The following is a 27,044-nucleotide window of genomic DNA, read 5'->3' as shown; positions in this document are numbered from 1 at the left end:
CAATTTAACCCTTCCACATACAATACAGCCTTTTCTCAGACCAAGTGCTTCTCCAGATGCCATTATGAGTAAATGCTATAATACATTGAGCTAATTAAGTAGAGGTATTTTCCATTGTAGCCATGGCAAATGTAGTTTATTAGCATATTTTGTCTCCAGGGGAAGCTTAGACTGAATGTTCAGAAGCATTTTTTTTACAAGAGGGTGGTTGAACACTGAAACAGTCTTCCTAGAGAGGGGTTGATGCCTTCAGTCAGTGTGTTTAAGAAGCATTTGGACAGTTCCATTATTAACATGCCATCAAGTGGTCAAACAGTTGGACTAGATAATCATTGTAGTTCCCTTCCAAATGAAATCATTCTATTCTACGTTCTATTTTCCAGGAGTGATGGTAATACAAGAAAAATCTGCCTTTTCTCCATGAACAAACAATTGACCAGATAGTGCACAGAGTAGTGAAACTCAGCAAGGTTAGCAGTATCTTGTTGGGATTATGAAAAGCACAAGCCTCTTCACTTTTTAATAGAGGGTGTTTGGATTAGCAGAGGAAGGGAGGACTCAAGGGAATGCCAAGAATGCTGTCAGATCTCTGAAGAAGTTTGTCTCAGATTTGTTTAGCTCAGACATGCAGTCTCCAACCTGCCCGGGTGACATGCAGATAGAGGATACAGCACACTAATGTTCCACCTTTCTAGAGACCTTTTTTTAAAATTAGGATCAAAAAAAAGTAGACAAAATTGATACTTTGACTTGAGAGCTAATTCAAAGGGGACCTGAATTTGTCAGAGCCTGAGGGAGCCCACAGATCTGGGTAGGTTGTTTGGGGCTCCCCAGGGAATGCCACGGGGCAGTAAGAAAGGGGAGCTGGCTTCAGTGAAAATGGGCACACCAAGCTGCCTGAGCCAAGCCAGCAGGGAAGGCCACCAAGGAGAACATGCAGTTGTGTCTGCTTAGAAATGTCAGCTGTGAGCCCATTTCTGAAACTGGCTGTTCAAAGCCAGAGAGAAACAGGTCCAGCTAATGGTTAGATAATTTCAAATCATCACTTTTGGCTGATTTGGGACAAGGAACTGAACTCTCTGAGGCAAGGCTTCATGATCCATTTGAGCTCTGGAGATCTGCTGCCTGCCAAAGATACTTTAGGAAATTCTAGTCCCTAGAAGACAGAGTCCTTTTTCACCAAATAATTTCCATACACTACTGGCTCTCAAACTAAAGGCTGACATCCTTGAATACCCTAGAGACAAAAAGGGAGTTGAACTCTTTGGTCCCCCAGATCCTGATTTCCTGATTTCTGCTCCATGGGTTGTTTATACATTCCCTCCAATGACATATGCATATTAAACAGTTGGTCAGGACAGTAGCCAGCATGAGCCTTTCAAGTCAGTGTACCACTTACTCTTCCCTTCTGCCTCTGTTCCAGCCAACACTCAATCTTTTTTTTTTTTTTTTTTTTTTTCCCAAAATCACAGCTATAATAGGGAAGGAAGAAAACCAGAGTATTATACAGCCAAGAATGCAGGGCAGTAAAAATTTGATTCCTTTTAAGCAGAGAAAGGGGCTGAAAGTGTGTAATAGGCAAACACTCCACACAAGAGCAATCACTTTGGAAGAAACATCTTCTATATTTGTATTTTAAATGTGCTTCAAGGATGCTACCTCTGGTGGGTTAGCATTGGCTGACAGTCAAACTCCCACTCAGCTGCTCATTCTCTACCCTTACACACCCAACAGGATGGGGTAGAAAACAGGAAAAAAAAACAGGAACAAGAAAGCTCATGTGTTGAGATAAAGACAGGGAGATCATTTAGCAATTGCTGTATTTGGCAAAACAGTTTCCACTCTGGGTAAGAAATGGAAAATGGGCACACAAATTGTCAGGGAGCTGAGAGGGTTGGGGTTGTTCAACCTGGAGAGACATTATTGCAGCTTTTTATAAAGGAGGCTTATACAAGAGATGGAGAAATGCTTTTTACCAGAGCGTGTAGTGACACAATGAGGGGCAACAGTTTTAAATTATAAGAGGTTAGATTTAGATTAGCAATAAAAAAAAAAAATATGATGAAGGTAGCAAGACACTGGAACACATTGTCTGGATAAATTGTAGATGCCCCACTCCTGGAGGTGTTCAAGGCCAGTTTGGAAATGGCTTTAAGCAAACAGACCTAGTGGGAAGATGTCCCTCCCCTACATGACTTTGTAGACAGAGTGCTTAGTCATCAGCGAGTGTTTGTCTAAATGCAATAAAACTTCAGGCAGCAGCATTTGCTATCCCAGCAATGGTTAGGGCAGAAGTTCTTGCAGGTGAGGCTCAAAAATGGTGGCAGAACTGAGGGGGAAGAGTAGCTGAGTTTTTCTTGGCCTCATGTAGTGCATTCCCATGTAGTGGTGGAAGCACCCATCAAACTCCCTGCTCCTGCCCAGGGCACTGCACTGGGAAGCTGCAGTGCTGGCCCAGGAGGATTTAGTACGATGTTTGAGCTACAGAAAGACCATGTCTGCATTCCATGTGTAATCCAAACGTCCTATGGAAACCTCTGCCTCTTACAGTCCTTTCTGGCTTTTTTCTGTGAGCTTGGAAAGCCTTGTGGCTGTTAGTAAAACCTAGAGAGGAAGGTTGTGAATGTGTGAAAGTCTAACTAAAAATGAAACTTCATCCTTCTCTGTGAGTAAAATGGAAAGCTATTACTTTCTATCCTCCTGGAGGATGCATTTCAAAAAAGATCTGCATTGTCCTAAAGGCTTGCAAATAAATTGCTCTGTTTCAGGTTTTATTATAGTCCTGAGGGTCAGTAGGAAGCTAGTAAAATATTTGAGTAATGCTGATTAAATCTGGTGAGTGAACCTAGAGGAATTCAGAGTCCAAATGAGTATCACATAAATATTACTTTCAATTTCATAAAACAAGCAAAAGAAGGGCGCCGGCTTCTGCTTGGATGTTATGGTTCAGAGGGAATGAGCTGCTGCTGTATCTAGACAATGAAGAATGCTGAGAAGTCTGCCTCTGGGCTGACTAAACTCTTACAGATTCAGCCAACAGAGGATACTCAGCACAGGAATACAGGTGTCATTGAGGCTATCTCCTACAGCCCTTCCCACTGGGACCCCTTTAAAGGAACGTCACACACAGGGAGAAGAGGAGGATAAGCAGGCCATTGCAAAACAAGAGCAAAGAAAATGCTTGCTCAGTCTGTGGGCAAACAACCATATCCCCAAGTTATTATCTGGTTCTCCTCATCAGTGGATCTTTTCTACAAACATGATCACCCACTGTCCTACACTGGAGACAAGGATAAGGAGTTTCAAAAGTTAAACTTTACAGAGGTTACAGAACGACCTTTAGGGCTGCCCAGCACTGCAGTATTAGCGTTCAGTGAGCTGCTAACTCTTCATTCATTAGTTGATAACATTCTTCATAATTTCCAGCTATTAGAGGCTACAGGTAGTGGCTTGCTGAAAATTCCAGACTTGTGCCTCCTAGAGAGCCTTAGGAAATGCAGCCACTGGGTTTTGGTACAGGTTGTGATCTACAAATGTCTCATCTGGCTTGTAAAACCTGTCACCTCAGATTTGCTGTTAACACACTGCAGACACATACACCCAACTCTTGACAGTATTACCAGGCACACCACAGCTTAGTGCATGAGCCTGACTTGAGTAGCTGTTTTCGAAACATTGAAAGTTTGAAGCACTACACTATTTTGTCCCTTCTGCTTTTATTGCACCATTTATATCTATGCTCTAAAAATAACAATAGAAAACAGTAATCACTTGTTTCTAGTCAGCAACTGCAGTTATAAGGAGCACAAACCACAGAATTTAGAGGACATGTCTGACCAAAAAGTACTTCCCATTTTCTATTTCTGAGGGGAAAAAGCCTTGCAGACTTCATGAAGAAAAATTATCAGAAATAACTGGTTTTTTTTTTGTTTTTGTTGCTATTCTGACAGATTCTGATATCTGACAGATAAATTCACATCTGTTATCAAGTTCACTCACTCTTGTTTTGTTCTAGCAGTCAGTGTCAGACCTCAGAGAGGTGTCAAATGTGCAGAAGTTGAGCACAGTAGATACAACTTCTGCATTTAACTCTGGTACCAAATAGAATTGCAGAGAAAAAAGGGGGAAAAAAGCCAAAACAGGCTTACTCTGTCAACTTTCCCCAGAAGCCCAAAGAGGAGAGTCATTCATCCATATGTAGTTATCTACCTGATTCCAGGGTGTGCTTTATTTACTAGGATTTAAAGATCTTTTAGAAATCTAAAATAGGACACAGAAATAATGTGACTTTTGCCCTAGACTATAAGCTGGAGACCTGGACAAACAGCACATATAAATCCCAACAGACAGAGGCTGTTTCAACCTTCTTTTCAGGGCAAGACTTTTTGGCTGCACTATCAGCTTTCATAAATCCCAAAATAACATTACTCTTGGCACAAAAAAGAGCCTTTTGCCAGTGCCACTATGTTACAGATGTCTCTTCCCCATTTTCACTGAACACCAGGAGCTCTCTCAGATCCATGTCTCACAGTCAGCACCCCTCTCATTTGCCCTTTCCCTACAGAGGTACCTGGCTCCAGACCTCCATTCTCTCTGCCTAAGTAACAGCAGGACCAGGACTGGGGCCAGATGAACCACAGTGGGTCACAGAATCACAGAACAGTTTAGGTTGGAGGGGACCTTAAAGACGATCTCATTGATCTCTCCTGCCATGGCCCACACTTTTCCCTAGACCAGGTTTCTCAAAGCCCCATCCAACCTGGCCTTGAATGCTTTCAGGGGTGAGGCATCCACAGCTTCTCTGGACAACCTGCTCCAATGCCTCACCACCCTGACAATAAAGAATCTTTTCCTAATATCTAATCCAAACCCACGCCCCCCCAGTTTGAAGCCATTCCCCCCCTGTCCTGATGCTACATGTCCTAATAAAAGTCTCTCTCCACATTTCTTGAGTCCCATTAGGTACTGGAAGGTGCCTTCTCTTCTCCAGGCTGAACAACACTGATTCTCTCAGCCTCTCAACATAGGAGAGATATTTCAGCCTCCTGCTCGTCTTTGCATAGACGTCCTCTTGCATAAACGTCCATTTGCATAAATGTCCTCTGCAGCTTTGTGTCCTTAAGAATTGGGGCAGGGGATGGTGTTGAATTCAAAAGGCCTGAAATAACATGACTTAAACACATTATGTGATTCCAGCAGAGTGATAATTTTGTAGCAAGTGCAGGTGAAATATCTGTGCTATGCAGCAGGGCATAAGGGCATTACAGGAGTGCTGGAGAGAGCAGAGCTGGCTGGAGCATGTCAGGGGACAGAGGAGGGGTCAGACACTGCACAGTATTTTCCATCCTGCCTGTGAGGGATGGTCTCTGGAGCATCATCTTCCCTTAGCCATGCCAACTGCCAACTGGCATGACCCAGCCACAGACAGCAGTAACCTGCCAACTAAGTGACACAGATAATTACTGTCCAGGGCTTAAGCTCACTACCAGATGTTGGTTTATTTAGCTATGTGGACACAGAGTCTTATACCCAAACACCCTCCCAGAAAAGGACTGTATGTCAGCAAAAGAGGGACTCACTCTAAAAGTGCAGATAACCTTTTAACCCCAAAAGCCCCATCTTACAGATATTTTTGCCCTTTTCCCCTCCCTCCCTCAACTTCCTATCAGCAAAAAGTGAATAATAGCAAATTGGGGATGAAGCAATCAATTCACTGCAGGCCACAGAGCATTGAGAGGACAATAAGCACTAGGAAAAAGCCTGTCCAGAAAACACCAGTTCTGCTTTCAGAGGAGACTCAAAGAGCACACAGGAAATCCTGCTGCAAACCCTACTGTGAATAACAAGAGCAGCCTCCAACACGTAAGACTGGGCCCTGTGCTCTGTGATGCTGTTTTTAACTCCACTCCAGATGGACAAAGGGCAAGGGGCAGTAACCTGGATTCATCCCACCACATTGCTGTATTCAGACATGTAACTTAAGCCAAACAAGTTAGGAGCTCTCCCACCCCTGAATTCTACTGCTAATATAGAGAAATGAGACACAATTTTGCAAGATCCCCCTAAAACCTCAGTTAGGTTAGTTACCTACAATGATGAGGCAGGATGAATCTGCAAGTGAGTGGTTGATTTTGCAGTGGCAATTATCCCATTAAGATGTTTTTCTGAGAAGGACCATAGCTGAATTAGGCAGAGCCAACAGCATGCTGTACATAAATGCACCAGTGTATATGGCCCTGTAAAGAAATGAGGCCACAGAGAGGTTGTTTTAAAAAATTCCAAAAACTGATCAGATTTTTTCTTTCCAGGCAAAATTTAAAATATAATCAGAGAAAAAGAAGTGAAAATTTCTTACACAATCTCGTTTTTTGTAATTTGAAAAACTATTAGCTATTGTAGACAAGTAAGGCATTTACAAAACCCAACACTGTTGCTTTGATTAAAAACAAAAGTTACTGAATAGCTTTTGCAAAAAGTTTTGAGCAGTCCTTTACTTAGGACCACAAAGCAAAGCTAAGTAGGTTGCTCTGTTGCAGGTCGGCACAGATTCCTTCACCTGGTGTCGCTTATAAAAAGACCAAAAGAGGGTATTGGTGTTAACAGTGAATAATACATGTGAATGTTCCCTGTCATCTTTTTGATACTGTTCATACAAAAAGCTTTCTAGAAAACAACAGAAATCTTTTCAGATGCCATCTCCGTTGAACTGGGGCACTGAGGAGCTAATGGCTATGAGAAAAATCAGGGAGGCAGAACACCACTTCGGGTGTGAAGGCTTTTTGCATTTTTCTTTTTCTCCAAATGTACTCAACACATTTGTGATGGATTAAAGAAATTATTTACCACAAGATGATGCGTGAAGAAGAAAAAAACAATTACTTCAATTATCATAAACAAGCCACCATTTGTTAGGAAAAATATCTAGCTACTAAATTTGTTTCAAAATATATGTAAATATCTTTAGGGTGTTTGTTAGAGTATCTGTTCATCTATTCAAAGATCAGCTTCAGAAAATGCCCTTGTTTCAGATCAGTGATGCGACCTTTATCTCCAGTGACATCACAACTCATCAAAGATGGGAGTGTTTGTTGAGATACCATAAGCTAAATCTGTCCTTTCACTCTTAGTCGCATAATACGAACATTACTTAGCTCACTAAAGAGAGAAGCTGACCTCATGGCTCTCTTACTGGCTTCCTCTGGACTAGATTAAGGCTGTCAAAACCGTGCCCATGTACAGCTCCAGGAACACAAAGATGCCACAAACATGTTCCAATGTGCAGGCGCACATTGTTTCTGCATGGAGAAACAAATCTTCAGGCAATGTTGAAAAGAGAAGACAAACTCTGTGTGCTGTTAATGCCCAAAGTACAAGCCCTGCAGAAAAAGTGCCTGCAGAAGGGCCCTGGGGAGCTCTAACCAGGGTAAACGTGCTGCCAAGCCAAGTTGGGGGCTGTTTTAACACTTGCCGGGAGAACATCAACACTCTGGGAATCACAGAGCTGTGCTGGGCTCTCTTTATGCAGGTTAGATTCCTGTACCCAGTACAACACAGCCTGACGCCTGGGCTGTAGGTTTTCATCCTCCCAGGCAGCCTGCTTGCCTTTGGAGAGGCAGCACTTGCTGCACCAGCTATATACAGCACAGGAGAAGTGCTCTGGTTACATGCAAAGCTGCCACACGCCGGGAACAACCAAGTCAAAAATATTCTGTGGAAAAGAAGCAACTTTCAGAAACACTGGAGGAAGAAGGTCATTTGCAGCATGACTACAATCTACATTTCACTTCATTTGAGGCTGCAGACCAGCTGCAGTGCTGATTACAAAGACCGAGGCTGGCCAGATATTTTATTCCAAAACCTATTAAACAAAGAGTATACACTTTATATGAAAGATTTATATGATCTGAAGAGAAACTAGAGCATGTTTCTAAAATACTAGAACATGTTTTCCAAATACTTTTCTGAGTACTCTTTTTTAAAAAAGAAATACATTTTTCTTTTGGAAATGAAAAATACAGATAAATTTGGCTATAGATAAATTTGGTGAGTTTCCTGAAGTTCATTTGCTGAGAATGGAAAAAAAAATCTCACTGATGTTTATGAATTTGATGTTTATGAATTTTATTTTTAATTAGTGTTTTCCATATAGAGGAAAGAAGATTTCACCATGTCTAAGTTGGCATTTTCTTACCCAGCAGCCTTTTGGTCCTGTTATCCCCAGTATAGCCCTTCTTTCTCTTCACCGTCCACAGCTAAAGTTGCCATATAAAACTGTAGAGATTACAGACCAGTAAGAGACTTAGGTGGGGGTTCTCCTCTGGGAAGCCATGTGAGAACGAAAGTAATACTGCAAGTAACAAGAATAATGGGAAAAGGAGGAAAAGTACTTGCTTTGGTCCACATTTCTTACATGCCTCTCTGTTATCAAGAATCACAACGCTAAAATTTCCTAGGCCATGGATCTATTTGCAGCTAGAAACATTGCAGCTCCCCAGGTTCCTGGTGCATACATCTAACTTCCATTTCTATAATTACCATTTTCAGGATCTGTGAAGGCATTCTGGCACAGCTTCAGCTCTCAAAAGTGTAAGTACAGGGAACACTTCAAGTTTTTTTTCAAGGATTCAAACAGTGAAAACTATATTAAATAGATAGGATTTAAAATTCTGCAGCAGTTGAAAATATGCAGAAAGTTAAAAAGTGCCAGTGGGGCTATATATTACTCAGATGATAAAACACATGTACAGCAGTTTACCTAGTTTGAAAAAAATACTCTGGTTTTGTAAAAACAATATAATAACATGCAGCATGACCTCTTTTCATATGTTTCATTTGGCTGAGCAAGCAGATAGCTTTTGAAACACTACATAGATCTCATGATCTTTCAAGTGGTCATTCTTTCAGCAGCATCTGCAGTACCACATCCTGACTGAGGTCAGGTGCCCAGGGACATGCTCTTCCTTGTCCTTTCTTCTGAAAAGCATCTTCCATCTGATGCTAAACTGTAAAAGGAAAAGTGAGCACTTTCTCAATGAACTGGTAAAGAGGAAATACACTGGCTCATGACCCGGGTCTTGAAAAATTAAACCAGAAAAATCATACAGGACAAGTCCTCTCCCTTGGGAGCAGGGTTAAAGGTTGTTCCTGCTGCAAGCAGCTTGGGGTAGACCCATGGTACTGTAGTTTACCCTTGGGCAGCAATGTTGAGGAGGGATAAAGCTCTAAAGCACAGCATCAGAGCAGTAACATTTGGTATTACCTTCCACACAGAATTCATTACACAAGGTCTAAGGCAAATCTCAACCCTGAACAAATTAATGACCATTTTTTTCAATAAGATTTTATTATCCCAATTTTCCAAAGTCTGCATTTTTTTCAGTTGTGGCTTTCTGTATCATGAGGCAGAGTGAAAAGCAAGGCTATCTTTTTCTATCACTTAGAAGATACCTGTATCTTTGAATGTGCTTTCATTTAATTCTCATAAATAGCACTACTAGAAGAATTACCTAGCTTAGTATAGGAAAGGTGCTGTATCAGACTGCAAAGTGTTATTAAATCCACCCAATAGCAACAGTGGGATGAAACTCATCAGTTCCCAATTCACAGCAGCAGAACATCAAATGGAAACCAGCCAGCAAAGATGAAAGCCCATTCAGGGTGATGAGGTTCCAGTTAAAGGATATTGAGGCTCAGCAATGATACAACTGGAAAAGATTTATGCGGCCTCTCAGCACATAACTGAAAAAGGTACACAGCATGCAGGGACTAGCAGGAGCTTTGGGGCACTAAAATAAATTTCCTTTACTTGATCATGTGAGAATCTGGAGACCATCCTGTGACTTACAAGCTATGACACAGCATTCATCACTGAAAAACAGCAAGGAATAACTCAAAGCAACAAAAATATGACCAAATGCATACATTTGAAAGTAATTAATCACATGTCAGAGGGCACACGCACACACACAGGACAGACTTGGAATAGCAAAGGTGAGAAAAGCAAAATTGCAAATTTCTATTTATCCCCTAGATTATAATTTCTCATTTGCAAATATTATTGGTATGTATTTTGACATATCATATTATACATTGGTATAATAGATTCCAGAGGGGAGACAGCAAGGGCCTGTCATAAAAATCAGATTAGCCAGAGCTCACAAACAAGGCAACAGAGTCAGCAAGTGACACCATAGGAAGCTCATGGGACAACTTCTGCACTTTATGACAGCAATGGCAGTGCTGAGAGTCCAATAATTGATTTTTGCAGCCATAAGATGAAAAGTCCCTTGGAAGATCTCTACTGGGAACACCGCTCTAGCCTTCCTTCCCCTTCTTTTTCTAATGGAGAAAAAAATAATGAAAAGAGTTTTAAAAATTCAAGCAGATCTAACTAGATCCTGAGTGGAGGCAGGTGATGAGAACCTGCCAACAGTGAAGAGATTAAAGGCATGTATTAAACAGAAGAGGAGGATAACAGAGAAGTAAAAAGAAGTTTAAGGTGTGAAAATCTGCATGTCTCTATATTTATACAGATGATATTAGTAAGATCTAAAAGGAAAGAGCAGAAGCTGGAAAATCCACACACATTTCAGAATATAGCACGTTCCCAAACATTGTACTATGTGTGAGGTTTTGGCACCTTCAGCATCTTAGCAGGAAAGAAATTTGCCCTAAGTATTGGAATCTGCTGATGGTCCAGTCAACCAACTAAGAGCAAATGACAGCTGTTTTCTTATCAAATATTATGTAAAACATTAACATATAGGTCTGCCATGTTAAATCCTCCCTTGGGGTACTTGGCCTCATGTGTAAGCCTAAAACAGCTTTTGCTGGAAGCAAATGAAGCTAGCAAATCTATCCCACAACTACATCTGAAAGATAAAACACTAATGAGGCTCCAGCAGATTCTGCAATCAGCTACAGCAATCATGCTTGGCCTGAGTGCTCTTCCACTCAGGATATGTTTTGGATATAATGAACTTATGTGAATAGGAAAAGGTGGAAGGAAAAGCTCAGGTCACTTGTCTGCAGCAGTTCCAGTTTTCTGAAAGATGAGTCCTGCTGCACTGGGTCTTCAGCAAGTGGTGTAGTATTGGGATACCTCCCATCAGGCACAGGTCTGCAGAGCTGGCAGAGGGGGAAGAAGGAAAAGGGGTAGCAATCTCAGGTGCTCAGGAGGTGAGAACAGTGCTAGGAGACTCACTGCAATGAAAGGGAAGAAGGGGAGAGGACTATTCCAGCTAATTCCTTGGAGTAGAAGGAAAATGGAGAGGTTAAAGCCAGGTATTGAGAGAGGGAGAAACAATGTGGTTTCCACACACTCACAGGAAAACCGTGAACCCAGTCATCTGGAGATACTGGAGAGGAGGGCACAGGTCCCTTCTGGGAAACACCTTTGTAGGGTCAGGGTAACCTGTCCCAGGCATCCCATTAGAAGACTGTGGGGTCTCCAGTCACTCCTTTGAGAAGTAAGGGTGTTTTATCCCTATTCTTCCTTTGCTACAACAGTGTTTATGCAGGGCCTTAAAAACAACAGCAGAGATAGAACAGAGCCCCACTCTCCCATTTGAAATCCCCATCTTTAAACCACAACAGTCAGATGTTGTATGTTGTATGAAAAACTTGTATGTTTTTCATCAACAGACCTCAGACCATCTATTCTCAGTACACAGATACAATCATGAATAGGCAAGAGACTTTCCTAAATCCAGAGAGGAAGTGAGGAGACTGTGGATGAGCCCTGCCAGGCTCCTTCTTCAGCTGGGGAGGAGACCACAACTCAAGAAAAGAACCCCCTCTCTTCCACTTCTGTTTTCAGGCCATTTTTTATATCAGAAGTGACCAAATGTGGAAAGAGAAAGCAAAATTAAGTCTAAATTTGTTTTGATATCAATGATACTCCTTTTGCAGTGAACTCATGCTACTGCTCTGCTGATTTAATATTTGAATGGAGAGGAACCAATTGGCAAGTGTCATGTGTTATTTGCAAGTTATTTGCACCAGATCTTTTACTGCACTGAGAAAACAAATAATCAGACCCCCAAATTCATGTACCTTCCCTTTAGCAAGAGCCACATTGTGTTGTTACTTCAGCAATTGAAATATGAGAGGGTGCTTGTGTTTATACTCAGAGAAGTCATATACAGATTCCATCTGTTCAACATTTGGAGCAAATTTGCAGTGATTACTCAGGCTGAAAATTGCTTTGGAGTTTTGTCTGTTGTTGCTTGATTTGAAATAGATCAGTGATGCAGTGCCTTGCCTCCGAACACAGACACACATGTCAAAGAGACAGGACAGCAGAAGAACTTTGGCTGTTCTGATTTGCAAGACATTCAGGTGCTGTTGACTCTCACATGGTGGTTTTCTCAAACATAGGCTTTGGAGAAATCCAGGAAGACCTAAAGCTGCTGCTGAAGTGAGGAATTAATATCCTGGAGTTTTGCCTCTGCAAACTAAGAGTCATTTCCCCTTGGAAAAAGTCCATCCTGTGTCATTGGTTCTGGGACAGAGCCATCGATAGTTCATGTCACATCCCAGAGTTGCAGCTGCACTGCTAAAAGCAGCTGCCCAGGAGTCTGATAAAGGTATCAGTTAAAGTGAGGCACAGATGTTTCCCAGCTATTTGAACTTGTCAGGTCCAGACTTAGATCCAAGCTTTGAAGCAGCAGTCTCTTGCTGAACAAGAGACTGACAGCCAAGACTCTGGATCTCAACAATACCAAGAAGAATTAAGAAATTTGGAGTTTCCTCCAGCTTTGCTGATTGGGCTTTAAATCAGAGCATTAGAGAGATGAATTTCAAACTCGATCCTTGATAAGACCAAAGAGGAAACCACAAAAGAGAAAAATTAATTTCAGTCATTCAAATGTAGTTGAATATGCTCAGCTGCAACTTGAGGGAGAAATCAGAGAGGAAGAATTTAGCTGATTGGATTTTGAACCAGAAACAACTCCCACTAAAGTGCCAGATGTTCAACAGTAGTCACAAATAATAAGGGTTAAGCCCTACATCACCATTATCCAATCCTTCAAAATCCTTAACCGATGGGAAGCTTTTTACATGAAGGTAGGCTATTCTTCCAGCCCTGCCTAGCTTGAAAGATCAAGTGGAATAAAGCAAAAGGACTGGCTACCCCAGCTAACAAATTAGTAGGATGAGAGAGCGAAAGCATGTGCTTCTCTGAGAATCAGGCTAACAATGTGGGTGGCAAAGAGATGGGAAATGGGTTGGAGGGGAGTCAGTATGCATTACCAGCCCCTGATCCTCTGAAAAACTTGTTGACAATGGTGCTGCAGCCAGGGAGCTTTGGAAGATGAACAGCTTGGCTGGTGGAAAACCTGTTCTCTGGCCACCCACACCATGGAAACCAGCAAGCAGTTGGCTTCAGAAGGATAAAGGTTATTTCTATGGATGAAACACACTCAACAATTAAGGGTAAAGTGGCGAAGTTAGGCATTGAGTGAGTCCTAGCTAGTACCCGGTGACTGCAGCATGACTTGTGAGACACTGACACCATGACACCATCTGCTTATGATTTATGCTGAACAGACTGCATATAGAAACAGATGGGAGGTGTCAGGTCTGATCAGAATTGTTATGCTGGTGATTCCACAGCACATTATATAGCCGACAGCCTTACTTTCCCACATACTTCTATAAAGAGCAAAGTGTTTATATTCATGTTACTCAGGGAATCATTCTTGCTGAATCCCCCACTGGACAGAATCCTAAAGCTATACAGCTGGGAGAGATCTTTATTATCCTATTGGGTGTCACTTTGTCTTGTTCAATATTCCCAAAATAAGATCCCAAAGTATCTTTTCCAGGTTAGTTCTCAAGGTAAAGTTGGAAGCTTGCTGAGACTGCCTTCAAGTTTGCTATGAAGTGACTCTCAGGCCCTGCTGTTCTTCAGCACTGCCATCCCTGCTTTCAAGTCTCAGTTTTAGAAGGTTTCCTTTATGCTTTCATGACTTCATGTGGTTGTAAAAGTTGAGTTTTCATGACTGTGGAAAAAGATGCTAAATGTAATTCAGATTCAAAATAACATAAATCGCTATTAGAAGGAGACCCCTGGACTGTCTAATCTCTCACTTGGAGGATCGTTTCCAACACTGGAACAGGTAAAGCATGGCTTTGTTGAACTGGAGATTGAAAACCTCCAGCTTAAAAGACTGCAAAACTTCACTGTGCAGCATGTTCAGAAGTCAAAATCCAGATATAAAAACTTAAACTATGTATTGTCCAAGACTGATTTATGATTTTTAACACAAACACCTGGCAGGGTGATGATTCAAGATGATTTTTCTAATATAGATATTACATCACAGAGCACATTTTCCACATTATCATTGTCTGTGGACTTCCCTCAGTTATCAGGAGATTTGAATCAATAAATATTAGATCAAAATAGCAAAAAAGATTACTACAGGCGAAGGCAATTGTTAAAAATTAAACTGATTCAAAACCTAAATTTTGTAGGAGTGCAGAGGCTTTCTAATATTTCCAGTTAGCTAAACTAACTAGTTCAAACTAGTTATGGTTATGAGAGACTTTCCATCAGTGTTCAGAAGATTTTTTTTACCTGATTATCCAGAGGTGTCTCTAAGCAACACTGCAATCACAACCAATTTCAAATAATGGCAATAGCAGTAATAATAATAATAAATAATTAACTATCCCCTGAAATGACCAGGCTGCAAAACTACTGTGAGAAACCACACCAATGGGCAGTGTAGTGCCATGCATGTCTTGCCATTGCTTTCCCAGTTTTTGATCTGGGTACAAATGTCACTGAGTGATGTGGGGCAGAACTAAGTCCCCATGTTCACACTCACACACAAATCTGGGTTAGTCCTACCACAACCAGAGGCACCATACTTACATTAAATGGGCACAAGGGTGAGACAAGGCCTCTCATCTCACTTCCACTGATCACTGTGGGTGTAAAATGTCTCTGGCTGTGGCTAACAACATCTTAAAGTCTAATGCACCTTTTTTCTGGTCAGAATAAAACAGCTTTCACTGATTCCAAGGGACTTGAGCCGACTGACATCAGCAGGGTAATGTTCACTATAATTTTAAGCATGAATGTATGTGCCAGACCCTCAAAGTACAGATGAATAAAATGACACAGATATGGACTGTGTAGCACAGAGAAAGCTGGCCATCTTTCCCTAGAAGAAAGGGGGTCTTGCCAATGCTGCTCCAGGGTACAGGACCACTGGTGTTTAGCTGCTACTGCAAAAGCAGGCACCTGAGCTGCTGCCTAGCTGAGTGGCACCCAAGAATAAAAAGCAGCAGATGGCACAGCAAGTTGTTATAGAAACAAACAAAAAAAACCTTTTTTACTTCTTCCTTAAACTAATCAGGTTTTCTGAAACTATAGCAAAATGGAGTATTGTACTCTGAGCTGGCACATCCTTCCTGGATATTGTGCCTTGGGGCAGTGCTGCAGCAGGAGTCACCAGTGCTGCAGGTACCAGCCACTGCACTTCCAGGACACCAGACACAGGGATTGTTTTAGCAATTGTTCATAATTAGTACCTAGATAAGAAAGAGTGGATTAAGAAGCAGCCATGTTTAGGCTGAAGGAGTTTTTCACAATTTTCCTCAGGCCCTGGAGAAAAAACTCACTGTAATTCCCACATATGTGGGACTGTGTGGCTTCTCAGAGTTTGTCCTGCCTTACCTACCTGGCATTATCAAAACTGATTCTGAAAATCACCTGCCAGATCAATCACATTAAATTCCCAGGGCAAGATCTGATTTTGCACAGCAAAGATGCAGAACCCAGCTGGCCTGAGGGCAGACAGATATGATAGAAGTACGGGGTCTGGCAAGGAGGACACTCAATAAACTCTCTAGGAGCTGCTTCCTCATTAGTCAGCACAGTGACTGGTTTGCAATTGGGAACAGAGCCATGGTAAGAAGCCAGTGGCAGAGACAGTTTCCCCATGTGTTTAGGGCAGAGGAGGGAGGCTCTGACCTTTGGAAAGATGCCCTCCCTCTGTCCTGCTTCTGTGCTTGGTGCTGCTGCTAGATTGATTCCCTTCTGCTCAGCCACTAGACTCCTTGTGCTGGTGGGCTTAAAAAAGAGTGATGTTCAGTGCTCTCACTGGACAGAGCTGGGGGGTGTGGCTATGGTAGCACACCCAGTTTGTGGTTCAGGGAGCAAAGCAAGCTGCTCTTCCTCCAGCATCATCCAGCTCCCTCAGTTCAGCTTTACAGCCTATACACAGGCATATAGGTACAGCACAGTCACTGGACACCTAACACAAGGATAGCCAGCATTTCACTGCAAGAACTTTCCCCAGCCTCATCTACACTTGTCAGGCATCTTGCAGGCAGGTCAGCAGAGCAGGAACCCGAATAGGAAGGATTTCAGACTTGGCCAAGTGTTTGAGTAGAGGGGAAATGCTTTCATTTCTTAACTTTCCCTTAAAATAATGCGCACGATCTGTTCTGGGAACACCCACCCAGTGAAAATCCCTCTGGAGACTGCCTGCCAAAGCCTGTGAAAATCCCTTCTGGGAGCCGTGTCCGCTATTTCAGACACAGCCTGTTCATTGGAACATAAATCTGCTGTCCTCACTGATGAAGATTATTTGAGCTGGATTTAATGTGCCTAGGCACATCTTTCTTAACTTAGTTCAGATAACCACCTGCTACTTCACGTGCATTTGTTGCTCAGTACAGATCTCTAACAGAGTCCCCCCTGCTGCTGACAGCTGCACTGGGCTGCACACTCACCTTTTCTCCACTACCTGGCGTGGTCTCAACATAGCTGGTGCTAGAGAGGAAGCCACTGATCTCTGCTCTGCCTAAATATTTTATCTTGTGATTCTCTTCCATTGCAGCATTTTGCCACCTTGTCAAATCTGGAGCAGAGGACACCTGGTGTTTAGGAAAGAAAATAATAGAATATAGCACAACTCCCCAGAAACAGAATAGAAATGAATCTTAACAACATCTCAAAAAATTCCCTATCTGTATGATTTACAAGAGAATGGGTTTCTTTGCTGAACCTCTGACTGGAAGACCATATGGGAGCTGTTTTGCCACTAAAGTTTTATTTGGAGGTCAAAACCACTGAAGGAGGATTATGAATTCTATAGGTAATCTCTCTACATTACAGTAATTCCTATAGTAAATAAGGGGGGTGGGGAGAGCAGGAATAAACCACATATGTTAGCACTTCTGCTGGCAAATTGTTGGATTGTTTAAAATCAAAGGAATCCCCACATTTTTTGGGACGTCAGAACATTGGCACACAGAGACCTTTGTAAGATTTGGCATAAGACAACAGTGTTTTTACCCATGAGCAGCTCATGCTGCCAGCCACTCCAAACACACTCCCTTCTCAACATGCTGCTGGCACCAACTCCACCTGCTGGAAACAACCTCACGTCCCAGCTGGATTCAAGTTCTCTGAATGCAATTGTTATGTTTGAGAACTTGACTCTGCTAACATCCTTTGTGACTTCTCAGTATTAAAACCTCCAGATTCAACAAGTGCCTGGTGCTTTCATATTTTTCTGAATTAACTGATTAGAAGTCCATCCTTATTCTAATGCAAGGGTTTAACTCTATGTTCTTTGGAATTGACCCCTTTTTCCATGTATAACAGAAAATTAAATGCAAGAAGAAAAGTTTGTCTTGTGCTCTCATTTTTTAGATAATTTACATGTAATCAATTCAAGCTGATTTAGTTTATCTAGTATGGAATAAAGTAGATGAAATAATCACAATAAAAGATTATTTGTGTCTCTTAGCCAAAGCTCCTGGAACACATTACAAGCATTAGGCATCAGACCTAATGTTCACAGATCCCCCTAAGGGATGATCAGACACCCACCAACATCTTACGTACACATAGAACAGAGGATTTCACATGGTTGGTCCAGCTCTGAATCCACTAGTTATAAGGCTCACAATTTTGAGTTGAAGCAAGACTTCGTAAGACTTGCACCTTCAAACTGAAATTCTACCCAGTAGGGAATCTACCATGTCAGCTGCTGTTGCACTCAGTTGTTAATTACCTTCACTGTTAATGCTTTGCTTCGTACCTCCTGTGTCATTTCATTTCCAAGAGATGATGGGCTTTTATCATCCCTTCAGCTGCCAAGGAAAGCACACTCTATTAGTATAAGTGTCAGAGTGTGGATGTTTATCAGCTGAATAAATTATTGCTTAACCTTTCCTTTAAGCCAGCCATATTTCTATTACTCTTGCCTTCTTCTTTTCCAGTTGATAAAGAGGAAAGAGGAATATAGCTGATATCTACACAAGGCAATAAAGTCAAGCATACCTTGTAGAATCTTGATACTCAAACCTCTGTCCCTGATGCTTTCCTCTAACTGACATTTCTGCTTCACTCCTAATACTGTTTAACAGCAACACAAACTGGCAAGTGCTGGGAAATCCAAGCACACAGATTGCAAGGTGGTAGAATGCATGCATTATTAAAACAGTATTTTAAAGAGCTAAAGATCTGTTCACTCAGATGAAGTAATACAAATCCTGTGATTGAAGGGATAGGAAATTGTCATTGAGTTTTACTGAATATTATGGTCAAATCAAAATTAATTTTTTGGAAAAAAAAAAAGTTTGATTCATTTAATCTGGGAATCAGCAGTAACATCAGGATTTTTTGAAATCACCCTGTGTGCTAAATCCACAATTTTCTACGTTTCTTACATGTTTGCTGAAGTCAAACACATTGAATTCTAAGAAATACCTAGAAAATACCTAACTTTATGTTTTTGTTTAGAACTTTTCAAAATAATCTAAATGAATATCCAATGCTCAGATATGTGCAGATATCAACAGTCACAGAATGTTCATGTAATGTGTTAGTGAGTTTATGAGATTGCTGCCATTTCCCCCAGTAATTTAGTGATTTTATTATCCTAGTATGTTTGTTTTTTGCAATAGGCAGCTTAAACTCATCCTTTGTGAAGAAACATCAAAACACCTTCATTAGAATTCTGTATGACTCAAAGTTTTTCTCATGAGTGTAAATCACTGCATTAGCTATGATGGTCTAACAATACCAGAGATAAAAATTTGTTGGCAAAATGAGAATCTGTTATTAGGTGAAAAAAAAAAAGTATTTATGAAAATATTTGTATTTTCAAAATATATCACCTAATTAATAAAAGAATTGTTTTCTTTTGACCAGATTTTGAAAGTGTCTTGAGTCACTTTTGGATCATTCAAATATCACAGATTTTTTTTTTGCAGTAGTGAAACAAAAAGATAGTTGTAAACATAGTCCTCAGAATATTTTTACTTATATTTACATCAAATATTGCCTTCAAAGTTACCTGGAAGTTGCTCTAATTTTATATTATTCTCAAATAATAATATAATAATAATAACTCAGTGTAAGTTTTCCTAGAAGAGAGAGGCTATAAATTCGACTCAATACTAGGAATGATTCTTTACAGTTGTAGTGCCCTTTCATCAACAGTAATGATGTTATCCATTTACTATGTGATTGAAACAACTAGCTTTTTTTAGTAAACCCCCCAACAACAACAACAAAAAAACCCCACACAAACAAACAAACAAACACCAAAAACCCAAACAGAAATCTTCTCAAGAAGAGCTTTAAAAATATGTATTTCCTTTTGATTAATCTCTCACTTCTGGAAAGGCATTTAATCATTTTTAAAGTGTGTCAAGTGATAATCTCAGATGTGGCAATCAAGTGCAGGCACAGCTTTGATGCCACACCTCACATGCACAGCAAAAGTTCTTTCTGGAGTTTATTCCAACAATTAAAATCTACAGCCTTTTTCAGGAGCTGAACTGCTGTGTAAGCTCAGAAGAACACAATGACTCAGCTGAAAATGCGCTCAAGGCCTTCAGTGAGCTTCCTCAGGTTTCCATCAAGGCAGGACTGTCCAGCCTATGGTTTTGGTGAGAGCACTGTTCCAACTCTTGCCCTAGAAGAGCCTCTGTTACTGTTTCTGTCAGACTGGCTGAAATAGTGCTTCAGACCGACTGCTGGGACTTCTCCCATCTCTGGAGTCTTATCAATACTGAGAAAATGTTGACAATTTGATAATGAACCATTATCATTTGGGAAAAATGAGAGTGAAATTGAAAGCAAACATCTGGTAAATAGAATTAAACATATTCTCTCATCACACATTAATGTGCTCAAATCACAGAGTATCTGCTTCAGGTCTGCTGCTCAGCACACACATTTACATCATGGATTACAAAACTTTTCTCTCCTTTTAAATCAGCATTTAGTCTGATGCAACTCCAGTAACTGCTCCAAAATTACTTGTGTACCAGCCACTGCAATACTGCATCATGAGCATGTAAAAATCCTAACATCCTAATGCACTAGATGCCTTCATATGTTTTAACCTCAAAATCCTTCCCCGTCCCTGCAGTGCTCACCTAGTGACTTTTGTTTACAATTCCAGCACCAACTCCTCCCCCTAAGTAGGCCAAGATCTTGAGCATTATGAGCTTTGTGACTGTGGAAATTCTGTCATATCTTATTCATACCACACCTACTAAAACTAGTCTGCAACAATATATGAGGACATAAGAATAGGCATTTGTTGAAAAGTCTTTAAAGTATCTATTTTTGCACCTGAACATCACATCAGATTCTTACATACCAAAAAGATTCATTTTGTAGTCCTCTTCTAAATTATGTCATCAACATTACCTGCTAGTTAAGTAGAAAATGGCTATGTAATTTTTCTAACAGCTGGTTTTTGCCAAGCAATATACTTGCCAAGCAATAACTTGGTAATTAATTTCAAGTTAGTTTATTTATGGAATTATCATGAAGTATCAAATCACTTTTTAAAGAAAACCTTAAAAATCACTCAAATAAAAAAAACAGAAAGCAAAAAAATTTTGTCTTCCTTTTATTCCAGAGGTAGCCTACCTGATAATAAGCTTCCATTAAATGTTAATAAAACAAAGGTTACATAATTCACTATCCAGCGAGGACTAAGCAGGATAAATCTAGATACTAATGATGGTTTGTTTGGGATTAATGGTAAGCATTGGATTAGTTGAGGGCTTCTTGGTATCTGCATTTCCCAGCTCACAACAAGAACTCCAACAGCAAAAGGCTAGTGCCACCTTTGGATGAAAATTCATATTAGATCCCTCAGTCAATCTGATTTTCTGTGCTGTTATTTGATTAGAAACTTTGTCGTGCTTTCAGAAAGTTAAGTAAGATTTAATCAGAAAGCTGTTTCTTCCTTCTCTCTCACCTCCTTTTCTCCATTTTTCTCCTACTCAACTCTAATTATTAAGCAACAGAGAAAGAGTTCTTCCCTCTTCTCAGTGCTCATATGCTAGCTCTTTGGCGTTTATTCTTGGAAATATATCAGGTCTATTCATTGTCATGATACTTGATTAAAGCCTATTTGTAAGATATTTCCACAAAATTGTTAAGCATTTGAGGGAGACAAAAAAAAGGAAAAAAAAAATCAGTGAAACTTTTAACCTAAGTTTAGGTAAAGGTTTACATAACTTTGATTCTTATTTTGGTACTTCACACATTTCCAGACTTGTCCTTATTTTACCTTGCTTTAGATAGCCAGAAATATCCTCATCAGTCATCAGACCTGCAGCACCTCATTCATCTCACTAAGAAAGGACTTTTTCATTTTGAAAGGCTGTGTCCAAACATGGTATACAGCCTCTGGCTGAAATGGAGTTCATTTTCTTCACAGGGGACCATGCCCTGCGGTGTTCTGAGTTTGTGACTAGAACAGCGTTACTTAACACCCCGGTGGTTTTGGCTACCGCTGAACAGCGCTTGCACAACATCAAAGCTTTCTTGTTTGTCACTCTGGGGGTGGGCAAGGATTTGGGAGGGAACTGAGGTGGGACAGCTGACACAAGCCGGCCAAAGGAATGTTTCATATTATGCACCTTCATGCTCAGAGATAAAAATCTTGGGGCAGGGGGTGGAACACCTTCCAGCATAGCCATTGCTGAAAGTCTGGCTGGACATTGGTCAGAGTATGAAAGATGGCGAGAGCAGCACTTTCCCTCTACCCTCCTTCCTTCACCTTTGAACTTTTGGTCTTTACCTTGACCCAGGGATTTTCTTGCTTTTATTCTTCCTGTTGTGCCCCCCACCCCACTGCAGGAGGCATGAACAAGCAGCTGTGTGGGTACCTAACTGCTGGGTCAACCCAACCAGGATTTGTAAAACTTGTGTCTCTGCAATAGGCACATGGAAACATCCAGCATCTTATTCCTTAAGGCAAAACAGCAAAGTACTACTGACAATCAAATCTACAGTCATCGTTGGTATTAATAAAAAGTGGAGACGGTAAGCAAAAATCCCAGAGAGGCGAATGATACCATTTACTAATTGGCTTTGGTTTTCCATCTCTGTGTGGGTTTTATAATTACATGTGAGCTTTATTTGATTTCAAGCACGCGGCATTTATTTCTAATAGTAGTACTTTCCAGTCTTTATTGGATGATCCCCTGGAGACCTTGTACTAAGAAAAGAATGTGATCAACCAAAACCTTTACTTCCTATGTTCAGACGTACTTCTACAGCAACATGAAACAGATGCCATTTAATCCACCACACACACAGGCAAGTGACAACTTGAGAAAGACAGTCTGGAGTGAGTCAAATCAAAAGACGGGACTTTTCTTGATGATTTCCCAGTGCAACCAATTAAGTCCACTCCCTGCACACCATGTAGCCTTGTTTTTCAGATTTTCATGATTTCTTTTTCCTTAACAATTCCCCTTATCCCCTTAGGGGTGAAAGGACAAGTGTTTGCTTTCAACTGAGGAAATGATCTGACACCAACGCCCCTCTATCCCCATCCTATTTCTAAAGCTTCTGATTGCAAAGTTTGGCCAGCTGACTTCTTTCCCTCTCTGCAAGTACCTCCTACACTTGAGGAGAAAATTCAAGATAATCTGAAAAAAAGATTCACATACCACACACCAAAACATAACTGAAGTGATATCACTATCACTACTACCATGTGAATCCTAACACAACCATTTATTGGAGAAAAGGCTCATGTTTCCAGTTTTTTCATCTGCCCCTGTCTCACCACTAGAGTCAAGGTCAGGGGAATATAAGAATGGTCTAGGTCAGAAGACTCTTGAACTCCTGACATGCTGGGAAGGTCTAAAGAGTACCTAAAAATAATATCTTGTGTAACAGCATTTCTTATTCATGTTTTATTTAAGTGAAAGTCAGTCAATGAAGCAAAGTGCATATGCAAATCTACTACTAACTCTTACTTCCTCCCATTTTTTGTCCAAATGAATTTAGTATATATCCTAAAGAGAACCCTGAAGCTGCCAGCACGTATGTGTACATTTAATAAAATGAAAATAAACCAGAGATAGATAAAACATACCAAAGAATAAATGCTGTTCTTTTCTCAGTTATGCTTCTTGGCCCATCTGGCACTCAAAACCACCTTTATGCTTCCATGAACCAAGATAAAAATGCACATCTCCAGGCTGTGAGAGCTAGATTAAACCATTTGACATGTATTTCATTCCTGTCCTGCCAACATAAAATGCAGCAGCAAGCAGGTCCTTTCTGCCAACACAAGACATTTAATCTATCACTAACCTATCACATGCCTGCAGTCCCTGTCCAGGTTGCTTACATTGAGGCTGACATTCACTCAGACCTTGACGATACTCAGCTTCAACATCATGGTGGGAAACACTCAGTGACTGAGAGCTGACCACTTTAGTATTCACAGTGTGGACCATCACTAGGTTTTACCATCATGACTGCAGTCAACTAGTTATAAAAGTAGCTACCTGGTACCCAAGTTAGGATTTGAATACAGAACATAAATCCTAGCAGATGCTGGAAAAATGCATCCAAAAAGCTGGGTAAATATTTGGCCAGAGGATCCAGTCTCCCAGGCTGGCTAGTTTAGAACATCAGCTGCAGCAAGAGAAAAATAATTTGCAGAGTCTCATAAATGAAATTCTCATTTATCAGAGCATGTAGTTCACCACTAATAAGCAACACTCTGCTAGATTTACAGTACCTCAAGCCTAAGCACATGATTCCAAAACAATGAGCTTGTGACCATATCACACAATCTAAATTTCTGTACGACCTTACCCACAAATGCTGTCTCTATCCCCCCTAGCCAAGATACTAACATAGGCAGAAGCCAATAGGCTGACATGTGAGTTTTGCCCCCCTTTTCTTTCCCTGACCAGATGGGAGTCTTCTCTTTCTTCAGCAAGCAGACAGAACTGATGTGACTGCTCTGATCTGAGAAAAGGTAAAGAATAAGTTCTGTTCTGGGGACACTATCAGAGCCAGCACCATCTCACCTTGCAATCTCTCTGGGGCAGCCTCTGGCTTTCCAGCAGCCAGATTAATATCTCCCAACCCACATTAAACTTCATATTCCCTCCTCCATCTCCCCAGGAAACTATCAGGCCCTTGTCCAACACATTTAAAAGTGGCACAGCTGCAAAGGGTAAAATATCAAAGAGAAACGTCAGTATTGTGAAAGATACAAGTGATTGTAGATAAATGTATTCCAAATTTTAACAACATGGTAGGCAGTACAACTCTAAACAGCCAGTTAAGACACACCATAATAAAAATTTAGGAACACAGAAATGCAAGTTGACTCCTTATGTGTGAGGCTATAAGTAGCTGAAACAAAAAAAAGACCTTTCTCTTGCAATGCTAGCATAAATCCCTTGTTGCCCAGAACTTCAGCACTAACCCCTGACTTGCAGTGCTTACACAGGCAGGCCCTCCCCATGTGCCTCTTCCAGAGCAGACAGTGCCTCACAATGCTCAGCTCAACAAGAGCAACAAGAAAGTCACGACTGACACCATAAAGATGTTTGTTCCACATATGGTGGCAGCTCACACTTCATTAGTGCCTGTTCCTAAACGACAAGTTTATCTGCTGCTTTGACGTTAGCTGGCTCATGCCTGCCTAACCATATTGCAGGCAACACGACTAACCCAACAGCACTTTGGTTCCAAGAAATTCCACGTTCCATGTAATTTACTTATCTGGTGAAAAATCTTATGCTGGCAAAACCCTTTCAAAGGCAGTCACAGCAAATGGGATGTCTCATGAAGTCTGTAACATTGCTGATCAAGCACTAGTGTCTGACACCATTGGAAGTTTACACAGCCTGGATCCACCCAGAGGATCAGTGGGCCCAAAGGGACACTCAGGGTGGGCAGTCACAGGCCTCTCACAGGCAGAACACCCAGAAACTTGGGTATTGTTTTCCTACTGTAATTTATTGCCAGTTAAATTAACTTTGTTTTATTAACACAAACTTCTGATTGCTCATCTGAGTGCTGGGGAGTGAGTGGGAAAGCATAAACACCTCCATGAGCAGCTCTCCTCCCGCTTTCCAATGTCAGTTTCAGATGGGTCACAGACCACTTGCAGTCAGCCCTTCCCACCTGCCTGCTGAGGCACTGGGTGAGGCAGGTGGCTGGGCTTGCATGGGAACAGTCCCACCTCCTGCTCTTCCCTTCTTACTGTTTTTCCATTGCCACGCTATGTCTTCATATTTCCAGCTCAGTTTGCCCACTCTGATGGGTCCTCACGCTGGTGTGAGGCACCCAGAGCCCCCGTCCCCCAGAAGGACCCTCCTTTGGAGTGGGCCACCTTCCGAGAGCAGCCGCCCTCACACCGCGGTGCCCCGGGCAGCTGCCACTCCTGCTGAAAGGCATCGGAGCTGATGGCCACGGGCTGCCCACGCCACGGGCTGCCCACGCCACGGGCTGCCCACGCCACGGGCTGTCCCTTGTGCTTGGCAGCAGCACGGGGCAGGCGGTGGCCGGGCGCCAGGCAGGGCAGCCCACAGCTCCCAGTGCCGCGCGGCTGTGCAGCACCCAGCTGCTCTGCAGCACACGGCTCACAAGTGTTAGAGACAAACTATTAGGAAAGAGAAAAAAAAAAAAAAAGCGAAAGGAAAAAAGCAATCAGTCTACACTTGCTCTTACAGCACTAGATAAGTCAAAATATTGAAATAATATTAAAGTAGAACAGCACTAATACTTCGGCAGTCTTTGACATGAAATTGTGGAAAATCCTCTCATGATTTACTTTGGATTTGTTTATCTGTTCTAGATTTGGGGTATTTTTCCCCCTGCAGATTTCCATTTGTTTTAGCATATATATCAACACTGGGCTGCTATTGCTATGCAAATTGTTTAATTCAGATTTCTTTTTATAGTAGCTTTTGTTTCAAAGGCTTGCATAACTTGCTAAGGAATTCGCGTTTTAAAAATATACATACTGAAAACAAATTAACATTTTCTGCAGGAGGTTTCAAATAACTGTACAAAGGGGAGCTAAAAAGGAAAAAATCAATTATCCTTTTAAGTGGGGTATCAGAAGTGAGACTTTTTAAATTACTTGAAGGTTATAATGGATGAGTTTGTTCAGACACAGAATGCAATTTCAAATATAATGCCATTTCAGAAAGAAAAGGTTTCCTTGGTTCCAATTATGCACTTTCCTGAAAATACACTTTATTTGGACCAGAGACATACAAACTTCCTGCTTTTCCAAAGAAGCTTCTTTAACATACACAGTGAAGAGCATCATCAATATCCTTTGGCCTTCACAGCTCCAGCCTAAGACCACCCTGAGACACACCATGTGCCCTGCAGCCACAAATGCAGACTTTGGGTCTTGATGGTGCTGCATGTTCTAGAGCACAGAACCTGGAACTGGGCAGGTGAATGTGGCAGGCAAGACATCACACAAACACACAGCCTAGACACGTGAGTTGGGTTTGTAGGACAAAGGATTGGTCTTCACTAATATCAGCCATACCAGTTTTTATTTCTGGCCAGCTTGCATCACAAACTCTGCCTTTTCTTCTTTTTTTGGTTTGGTTTTTCAACCATCAAAATGGCTCGCAGTTGCATTTATATTGGGAATTCTTTTCAAACACATGACAGGCACAGAGGAAGAGTTTGCACTGAAATTCTTCACTTACTTTCATCTGACCATTGCAGGAGAATGTACTTTGCATCTCTCAACTGC

The 27,044-nt window shown here is 41.3% G+C and overlaps 1 protein-coding gene across 7 annotated transcripts in view; it reads right to left on the bottom strand.

Moving 5' to 3' along the window:
- Positions 1–25,640, bottom strand: part of LOC111929876 (uncharacterized) — a 44,422-nt gene extending 18,782 nt beyond the window's left edge. Inside the window, exons 1-7 of one of the 7 annotated variants that reach the window (XR_015288025.1) lie at positions 24,744–24,805; positions 18,042–18,120; positions 16,753–16,896; positions 15,989–16,087; positions 8,192–8,271; positions 7,174–7,708; positions 6,088–6,236 (exon numbers count right to left, since the gene is read on the bottom strand). Coding sequence is in view for 2 of the 7 variants with exons in the window: in XM_086893067.1 (XP_086749193.1) it covers positions 8,212–8,271; positions 15,989–16,087; positions 16,753–16,896; positions 18,042–18,080 (342 nt within the window). In the remaining 5 variants the exon portion in view is untranslated. Of the gene's footprint in view, positions 1–6,087; positions 6,237–7,173; positions 7,709–8,091; positions 8,348–8,822; positions 9,003–13,739; positions 14,007–15,988; positions 16,088–16,752; positions 16,897–18,041; positions 18,121–24,743; positions 24,816–25,526 lie in introns of those variants that run through there. The other 6 variants (XR_015288026.1, XM_086893067.1, XM_086893068.1 and 3 more) reach the window with 6 other exon arrangements.
- Between the last annotated feature and the right edge of the window lie 1,404 nt (positions 25,641–27,044).

The sequence above is a fragment of the Cyanistes caeruleus genome, chromosome 6 (genome assembly GCF_971803275.1).
Source record: "Cyanistes caeruleus chromosome 6, bCyaCae1.hap1.1, whole genome shotgun sequence".
NCBI lineage: Eukaryota > Metazoa > Chordata > Aves > Passeriformes > Paridae > Cyanistes > Cyanistes caeruleus.
The sequence above is the reverse complement of the archived record's forward strand: the minus strand, read 5'-3'. Positions and strand labels throughout refer to the sequence as shown.